The 9,518-nt window shown below is 44.5% G+C and overlaps 1 protein-coding gene across 2 annotated transcripts; it reads left to right on the forward strand.

Moving 5' to 3' along the window:
* The first annotated feature begins 1,666 nt into the window (after window positions 1–1,666).
* LOC124252582 (T-cell surface glycoprotein CD3 gamma chain) lies at window positions 1,667–9,518 on the forward strand. Of its 2 annotated transcripts, none has more exons than XM_046686251.1 (7): window positions 1,667–1,793; window positions 5,400–5,423; window positions 5,913–6,128; window positions 6,706–6,837; window positions 7,752–7,795; window positions 8,214–8,297; window positions 8,886–9,518. In XM_046686251.1, exons 1-6 carry the CDS (start codon window positions 1,724–1,726, stop codon window positions 8,277–8,279), a joined length of 552 nt encoding a protein of 183 aa, XP_046542207.1. In that variant the 5' UTR covers window positions 1,667–1,723; the 3' UTR covers window positions 8,280–8,297; window positions 8,886–9,518. The 2 variants fall into 2 exon arrangements, with proteins under 2 accessions (XP_046542207.1, XP_046542206.1); XM_046686250.1 differs by having other exon boundaries at window positions 8,881–9,515.

Raw genomic sequence — 9,518 nt, forward strand, 5'->3', positions numbered from 1 at the left:
TTACGGGTACCGGAAAAAGTAGAGAATGGGGGAGGAACTAGGAGACGCCTATTTCTCGGCTCTCTGCTGTTGATGATGGGAGACTGTCAGAATAGGGGTAGGCTGGGGGTGGGGTAGGAAGTAAACAGGTGCAAACTGCTCTTTTTCTGAGCAAGGAGCTTGCTCAGAGACAGGGAGAACAGAGAACATGCAAAAGGTTGCCTGGGCTTCTAGGAAGTAAAAGGGGATTTAAGATGTCCTTTTCTGAGTTACTGATGACAAACAAGAACTTCAGAGCTCCGGTCAACAACACAACTACATTACTCACCACCTAAAAGCCGGCATCTCTCTGGGCCAGCCCGGTGGCATAGCAGTTGGGTTCACGCGCTCCACTTCGGCAGCCCAGAGTTTGCCAGTTAGGATCCCCGGCATGGACCTATGTACCACTTATCAAGCCATGCTGTGGCAGGCATCCCACATATAAAGTAGAGGAAGATGGGCATGGATGTTAGCTCAGGGCTAATCTTTCTCAAAAAAAAAAGGCATCTTTCAAAATCCTTGAGGGAAGTTGTGAGCTCCATCCCATGAGCCATACCAACTAGGTTCCTCCCATGCCTAGTCTTTCTTGGAACCCTACCCAAGATCGTCCTTGGGCAGCCTGGGACACCAGACTAAGTGGGAGGGTGAGGTTTGGAGCCTCCTAGTCAGAGATATGAATCCTGGCTGCAGTACTGCCTATCTGCTGGGCCTGGGCCAGTCACGGAATTTTTCAGAGCCTAATTCCCTCAGTATCATGATAAGCATTCAAACAAAATGTTTGCATGGTGCCTGACACATCATATGTGCTCAATAGGAGACAGTTACGATAACAATATCATTGACTCTCAGGCAGAATTGAGCCTCTCCAGGAGACAAATGGACTTTTTCTCCTGTGGTCTGTGGAGATCCGAAACGCTCTACACCGCTGCAGTTGGACTGTAATTTACCTGAGGGCAGAGATCATGTAAGTCTTGCTCCCTTCTGCATCTCCAACACCTGACTTGTGCCTGGCACATAACGAGAGCTCTGGACATTTTTGTTGACTCACTGACTGACTGGCTGAGGGAGACAGGGGCCTGAGATCCTGGTAACTCAGCTCAGTCCCTGGTCCCTGGAAATGTATGGCCTATCTTGTTGGAATTGGCCTACTTATTCCCTTCCAGGCAGGCACTTCTTTGATCTCATCTCAAAAGAGCAGTGAAAAATTCCTGAATGATGGTTTAGACTGAGGGGACTTTCTATTCAAAGCTCCAGCCCTGAGCATAAGAGAGTTCCTGCCTAAATTCACTAGTTCTAGCAAAAACAACTAGCAACAAGCAACAACTGGCTGAGATCCTAGCAACAAGTGGTGGCAGAGACATTTATCTCCTCATGAAGAAAGGGGCCCAGGCCATCTCCTACCCAGCACCCAAGGTGGTTTTCTGCAATCTGAGTCTCTGACATGGGAATCCAGCACTCTCTCCCTCTCCCTTCCTGCCACCACACACCCTCCACTCCTTAACGGAAAAGCAAAAGACAGCTGCACCTGCAGCCCTGCTCCTCCCCCTACCCCCACCCCACTGCCTGCACTTGAAGCAGAGGGTGGAGGCTCTAGGTTCTTGCCTTCTCGCTGGGGCCCCAGCCAGAAGGATACTGGGCGGAGCCAGGCTAGCTGCTGTGAAGGGTGGCTGACTGCTAGGGGCTGCTCAGTCTGTCCTGCCGGGGAATGACAGAGACCAACATGGAGCAGGGGAAGCATCTGGCTGGCCTCATCCTGGCTATCACTCTTCTTCAAGGTAAGGGCCCATTAGGGGAGCTGGTAGCCTGGAAAAGGAGTCAAAGGAAGAAGCCATCATTAGGAGGACAAGAATATTGGGATCCCTAACCTCAAGCCTACCTCAGCTGTCACCCTAGGGTTCAGAGAAGGAAGGGCAAAAATGAAGCCTTTTACTATTCTCCACTAGAGAGAAGCAGTGTTCCATGACAGAGATGGGGCCCTGGTCTCTTAAGAAACCAAAACAGAGGACTTCACTGGCTAGAGAGAGAACCCGGATGCCGCCATCTTAGGTTCGAATGTAGCCCAAAGGGGCCCAGGCCAGGAACTTGAAAAGAAAAGGTATATGTTCCTTAAATCAGAGCTTGGGTTAGGAGTAGACCTATGAAACATTCACTCACTCACTTGGTCATTTGGTCAACAAATATGGGTGAGATTCTATTAGGCGACAGGCTAGGAGGATATAAAGATGAATAAAACCTTCTTCCCTAAGGAGCTTATAGTCTAATTGGAGAGATAAATTTCAATGTTGCCTGATTGAGTGCAATATATGGTGCCTGGACAAATATTCAGTTGGAAATATACAACAGAAAGTGGATGAACTGGGCCGATGCCTTGAGTCTGGACTGGAGATGATTTTCCACACATTGGGGCAAGGTAAAACCATGCAAGTTGTTGAAATCACACAACTATTTTGTGAGACATGAGGAGGAGGGGGCTGAGGATGGAATTGTGAGGACACCAGCCTTTAAGGGGCGGTTAGAGAAAAAACATCTCAAGAAAGAGATAAGGGGATGGTCAAGGAGCTGGAATAATCAGATGAATGCAATACCATGGAAACCAAGGGACTAGAGAGCTTCCAGAAGGAGAGTCACCAAGAGTATGAAATATTAGAGAGGTCCATTGATACAAGAATATAGTTAAAAGTTTAAGTCTGTGGAATTCGGCAAAATAAAGGTCACGGATGATATAGAACAGTTTCAGTGAAGTAGTGTGAATGGGGGCCAAGTGGAAATGAGTAGAAGGTGAAGGGCAGGTGATAAGGAGCAGCAAGGGTAGACTATTCATCAAAGAAGTCTGGACAAGAAGGGAGGAGAGTTCGAGTGGTAGGTAGAGGGGGAAATAGAGTCTAAGAAGAAAATTTTGAGTATGAGAAAAGCTTGAGCACATTTCTAGACTAAAGGAGAAGATAGTGAGTAGAACAAGGTTCTGGAGTTGATGTTGAAAGGATGGAGTCAAAAATGGGGTCAAGGACATAGAGGGGAAGGCAATTTTACCCTGTGGGACTAGAAGAAAGGAAGCGCAGATGGCTTTGGCCATAGACAGGCTTGTAGATGGAAAGGAAGCTGAAGAAGGGGCCATAACAGCATACATGTTCTCAACTAACTAAGTGGGAGACTATGCCACCTGCTGAAACTGAGCTGAGTGAAGATTGAGTGGGGAGCTTGAAGAGGACAGTGAGAGTTTAGAATTATTTCTGAGGGGAATGGAGAAGAGCCAGCTAAAGACAACACTGTGGGGACAGTGCTGAAAGCCTTCGTGAGGCAGATAGACAGATCAGAAAGAGCACTGGGCTGAGCAATAGAATCCTGAGCTCTGGGTCCAGCTCAGCCATCAATGAGCAGTGTGAACTTGGACAATACCTCCTTCTTCTGGTCTCAGTTCCTTCACCAGTCAACCTAGGAAATTGGGCTACACAACCTTTCAAGTCCTGAAAGGAAATAGGACTCACATAAGCAAAATTAAAAGATGTTGGCAATTAGTTGGACCCTCTCTCCTATGGAATCTGAGTTAGAATGAAGGGCCTCTTTGTCCCTCCCATGGTGACCAGTTGGTCAGGGAGAGGAGCTAGTGAGAAATCTGCTTTACTGTTTTTCTTGCTTTTTTAAAAAAAATTCACTTATTTATTCATTCATGCATTCATTCAACAAATGTTAGCTCCTACCATGTTCCAAGCACTGTGCTGGGTAATATTCATAAACAGTTCTGTCCTGCATGAAGTTCTAAGACAGTTGACTCCATCCAACTCATTCCATCATACTTTGATTCCCAGAGAGACGCCTCATCTCTCCCCATCACACACTCTACCCCTAGCCACACTACCTCTCTTGGCCTTTTCCAAGTCTGTATCTTTGTTCAGGTATTCTTTCTCCCCAGAATGCCTTTCTTTGTCTAGTGAATTCCTACTTATTCTTCAAGGCCCCGGTAAAAGTCACCTTCTCTGTTAAGCTTTCCCTGTCCCTCACCCTTGGGAAAAATCAAATAGCTTCTATTCCCTTTCATATACATTCACATAAGTACCAAATGGTAATTTATAACTTCTATTACATTAATTACATATGTGTTTGCTTTTTCCACTTCATTGTAAACTCTTTGGAAGCAGCAACTAGTTCTTGTATCACCACCCTTTTCTTTCACACTGCTTAGTCATGTCAGGTACATAATAGCGCTCAGAAAATGTTTGGATTAAACCTAATTGTATGGAATTCTGGTGCTAGTTCTCTGTAGTATGTCTACCATGCAACTCTACTACTTTGAGTTTTGAGACATATTGGAGGGCTATTGAATAGCTAACTCCCCTGGGACATCGACAGTTTCTACAAGAAATAGATCATCAAGGCTGAAGATTTTAGAAGTTAACTCAGCTCTGAAAGGCTTTAGCTAGTGCACACCCACTCTTTGTTAGGGCTAATCCGCTAAAGGAACAGAGCATTCCAAACTGTACAAGCAATATCCTTACATATACCACAACATAATTCTGATGCTGACCCTCCAGAGTTAGCATCAGACCCACAGGTTAAGGACACAGCCCCCAACAAGACTGCCCTCATTTGAAATGTCAGGCACAAGTTCAGGGGTCCCCAGATCACCCACACTTCTGATGAACTGGCACAAATCTGGAGGGTTCCCACAACCTCCGCCTCAGGTTTGATAATTTCCTGGAACAACTCACAGAACTTAGGAAAGCGCTATACTTACTATTACATTTTTATTATAAAAAATAAAATCAGGACTAGACAAGTGATGAGATACTCATAGGGTGAGGTCTGCGAGAGTGTTGAACACAGGGCTTCCATGCCCTCTCCCTGTGGAATCAGAACACATCGCCCTCCCGGCACTTTGATGTGTTCACCAAGCAGGAAGCTCCACTGAGCTTTTATTGGGGTTTCATTACATAGGCATGATTGACTGAATCCTTGGCCAGGTGACTGAACTCAGTGTCCAGCCCCCCTCCCTTCTCAGTCCCAATTCTCAAAGTCCCAATTCTCTAATCATATGGTTGGTCTTGACCAGCCTCATCCTGAGTCAACTCCGTTGCATAAACTCTGGTGTGGTTCAAGGGCCCACCAAGAAAAACGAAAATACTCCTATCATTCATGAAATTCCAAGGGTTAAACCCCCTCCCTGGAACCCAGGACAAAGATCAGACAAAGTCTTTATTATACGACACCCTGAATTGAATTTGGTTGATTTAGGCTACAATCCAGGGAGTAGGTATAAATACTGTCATTCGTGTGAATTAGAATCTTTCTCCATCTTGGCCTCAAACCACTAAGGAAATGATACCTCAGGGCATCCGAATAACTCCATGCCCAGCTGATCTTCTGTCTCTCTTCTGTCTCTCCAGGTACCATGGTCCAGTCGCAACAAGGTAGGAGAAATAACTCCTTACTATCTTCAGACTCTAAGGAAATTCATGGATATATGGCTTCCTACAACAGTAGTCCGATAGCAGCGAGTGAACGGCTTAGAAGGGATGGGAAGATGATACACAGCTAACCTCTCCATTGTCAACCAAATCAGTGGCCAGTCATGACCTTTCTGAGCAGCTTTCCTGTAGCTGAGCAATTAATTGTCTGGTTCTTGGAGGAGAAACAGGACCCTAGCAGCTAGGCACTACTTGAAGTGCAACCTATGAACCAACAGCATTGGCATCACCTGGGAGCATGTTAGAAGTGTAGAATTTCAGCCCCTATGAGAACTACTGAGCAGAACCTGAAATTCAAAATAGATCCTCATGTGATTCGTATGCACATTAGTGTCTGAGAAGCACTGCTGTGATGGTCTTCTCCTGATACCCTGGGGCAGGGAGAATTTCAGAGGCAAGATCCTTAACAGACCATGGTTTTTCCCTTTTCAGAACAACATTTGATGAAAGTGGATGACAATCAAGAAGATGGTTCAGTACTTCTGAGTTGTGGCTCAAAAAATGAAGAAGTCACATGGTTTAAAGATGGGGTGAACATAAGTGGAAGAGAATCTACACGGAATCTGGGAAATCGTATGACGGACCCTCAAGGGATGTACATGTGTCAAGGATCAGTGCGAAATTCAAGTCTCCAAGTGCATTATAGAAGTATGTAATCCTCTTTGGTTTGCTTGTTGTGAAATTAAGCAGAACTTGCTGTTCTGGAGAGCTTCCTGTCCAGGGTGAGTGTGGAAATAGATGCTAAACAGGGATATAAGAGCCAATTCTTCCTCTTTGTGAATTTAACAAGATTGTTCCCTCAGCTTCTTGAAAAAGCATAGCTAGTCCCGTTAAGCCTGCTTTACAATTGGGTGGGCCCCATGGATTAAAGAAGTCAGCAATTTATATAAACTGAGTTGAGGTAGGTAGCAGCAACAGGGGAGATTCCAAGGTGAGCAGCAGTAAAGTAGAAGGCAGTTGAGCACAGAGAAAGGAGTCTGATCTCCCTTCTATTTCATGTAGTTCCTGGTGGTAAGATTACGTGGGGTTCCACAGGATTCCTGGGGGCGAGAAGCTTTGAGTTCTTAGTCCAAGGATCTTCCAAGGCAATTCCCTTGCCAACCACCCAAAGAGAGAGCAGGCTGCTACCTTAGACAGAGGCATTATCACTGGTAGGCTGGAGAAAAAGATCCATAAGAACAGCTTTCACACCCTAAAGGAGGCTTGTCCCTTCTTTTTCCCACAGTGTGTCAGAACTGCATTGAGCTGAATGCAGCCACTGTGTTGGGCTTTATCTTCGCTGAAATCATTAGCTTTTTCTTCCTGGCTGTTGGGGTCTACTTCATTGCTGGACAAGATGGAGTTCGCCAGTCAAGAGGTAAAAGAATGTTCTTAGGGTCCAGCCCAGTGGCGCAGCGGTTCAGTGCGCACGTTCCGCTTCAGCAGCCCAGGGTTCCCCAGTTTGGATCCTGGGTGTGGACATGGCACCACTTGGCACACCATGCTGTGGTAGGCGTCCCACATATAAAGTAGAGGAAGATGGGCACAGGATGTTAGCTCAGGGCCAGTCTTCCTCAGCAAAAAGAGGACGATTGGCAGCAGTTACCTCAGGGCTAATCTTCCTCAAAAAAAAAAAAAAAGTTTTTAGATGAGAGATGAGACCGCCTAAGACCCTCAGCTTCCTTCCCACCAAAATAGACCCAATAGACAAGACTGAGTTGACCCAAGTTGCTAATGTTCATGGTTGGACGAGGCTCTGTCTCTCTAGGCAGGAAAAAAGGTCACCTTGTGTTTTCACAGGATATTTACCTGTCTCAAGATCCAACTCCTTCTGATTTGTCCACTGTAGTTTTAAAAGCTCTTTATGAAAGTAAAACCTACATAAGGAAAAGTGAATCACAAGCACACAGCTCAAAAAAATTTAACAAAGCCAAAACACCCATGAACCCAGAACCCAGTTTAAGAAAGGAAATATTACCCACACCTTAGAAATCTCCCTTGTGGTCACTTCCAGCCTCTACCTATTCCCAAAAGTGAGGACTATCCTGACTTGTAACAATGTTGATTAATCTTGCCTGGTTTTTTCCTTATGTAAATAGATTCATACATTAAATACTCATGCGTGGCTTTTTTTTACTCAACAATATGCTTGCAAGATCTATCCATAGTGTCATAGTGTAGATGTTTTCCACTAATTCTTATTGCTATTTAGTACTCCATTGTGTGAATATAACCCAATTTATTATCCATTCTACCTTGGATATGTGTTTATTTTGTTTATTTTTTGTGCAGCTTCAGACAAGCAGACTCTGTTGTCCAATGACCAGCTCTACCAGGTAAGGGAATGAGGAATGAAAGAGACATTGCTACCATCAGTGGTGGTAAAATTTGGGGAATTGCCGGGGGGTGGGGGGAGTTATCTCAAAGATACTATACAGATAAGAAACTGCTTAACTAGGGAATACCAGATGATAGGATAGTTATCCTTTTGGGTAAAATGGACAAAATAAAGAGAAGGGTTGAGAGAGGTTGAGGTCAGGATCTAGTGAGAAAAAGTTGAAGGACACACTGAGAGGGACACACAAAGAAACTATACACAGAACGTCCATCTCTTTGTCCTTTTTCTGCCCCCAAGACTATGAAGCACCCACTCCAAAGCCTTGCACATAGAAGGCACTCAATAAATATGCATCAAATTAATTCATACATAGAGGATGGGCGAAAATGAGCTTATGACTGTGCTGTCCTTTTTAGCCCCTGAAGGATCGGGAAGATGACCATTACAGCCACCTCCAAGGAAACCAGCAGAGGAAGAAGTGAGCTCAAGACTCAGAGCAGGTGTGTCCCTCTACAGCAATTCTAAGAAAGCACCTTCGCGTTACCTGCCCTCCCAACTGCTGCCGAGTCTATCTCCTTTCCTCAAGCAGCTATAAGGATCAGACTAAGAGGTGGGATTGATTGTGAAGGCCAGTTTCTAAAAGCACTGAAGCCAGGGCTGATTTTCTTGGTGTAAGAAAATATGAAGGCTGTGTGCATCTGGAAAGCCTCTCAGAACAGGGCCTCAAGTAATACAGATGCTGAATATTAATCCTAATCTATATCAGGGTTCCTCAACATCCATATTATTAACATTTTGGCCTAGATAATTCTCTGTGGTGGGGGAACTGTCCTGCGTTGGAGGGTTTTAGCAGCACCCCTGGTCTCTGCACCAGATGCCAGTAGTACTTCCCACTTTTGACTACCAAAAATATCCCCAAATATTGCAAGTGTCCCCTCAGGGGCAAAACTGCCCTTAATTAAGAACCACTGACCTACATTAACCTTTCAATCAACCAATCAATCAATCAGAAGTTTCAATCAGGAAAATGGAGTACAAGCATTATTTGGTTTTCTGAACCAATTGCAATTTTTCTTTTTTCAGTCCAGGTGTTCTCCCTTCTGTCCAGTTCTCAGAAACAAAGCAGTACGTTTTGGAGTGCTCCGAGCCGAGAGACTTTCAGCCCTAAATCTAGACTCAAGGTCCCCAGAGGTGACAAATGGAGAAGAAAGTCCATCAGACCAAATTTGGGCTTTTCTCAAAATAAAATAAAAATAATGTAAAAACATGTGTGGTGTTTCAGGAGCGCCACCTATTGGGAGGTAATTTTTCTGTAAAAGAAAAAAGAAAAGGTCAAATAACACCCTCTATTTGAATATAACTTTTTGTCTTAATTTTTATTTAGTTTTCGTGTAGGTCATAATTCACATGGTTCAAATATGCAGTGACAGGTCTCCTTCCAACTCCATTACCAGCCACCCATTTGCCCTCTCCAGGGGCAAGCAGCAGACAAGTTTCCCACACACCCTTATAAGAGAATAAGGTATTCTGTATCCGAGGTATTCTAGGCAAACATAAGCAAATTCTTGAGAACACATTGTTTTCTCTTCCCCTATTTTTCACACAAATGGTATCATACTATACATCTTTCACTTTTCACCTAATAAAACCTGAAGATTATTTCATACCAGTATATAAAAGAGCTCCTTTTTTCTTTTTTAATGCAGCAACATTGTACAGAT

Source organism: Equus quagga, chromosome 14 (genome assembly GCF_021613505.1).
Source record: "Equus quagga isolate Etosha38 chromosome 14, UCLA_HA_Equagga_1.0, whole genome shotgun sequence".
NCBI classification, from domain to species: domain Eukaryota; kingdom Metazoa; phylum Chordata; class Mammalia; order Perissodactyla; family Equidae; genus Equus; species Equus quagga.

What these genes read in the sequence shown, in the direction of transcription:
- LOC124252582 (XM_046686251.1), top strand. Translation starts at nt 1,724, where the DNA reads ATGACAGAGACCAACATGGAGCAGGGGAAGCATCTGGCTGGCCTCATC. An exon ending in GGCTATCACTCTTCTTCAAG is followed by an intron (nt 1,794 to 5,399) that starts GTAAGGGCCCAT and finishes CTGTCTCTCCAG; the next exon opens with GTACCATGGTCCAGTCGCAA. An exon ending in CATGGTCCAGTCGCAACAAG is followed by an intron (nt 5,424 to 5,912) that starts GTAGGAGAAATA and finishes TTCCCTTTTCAG; the next exon opens with AACAACATTTGATGAAAGTG.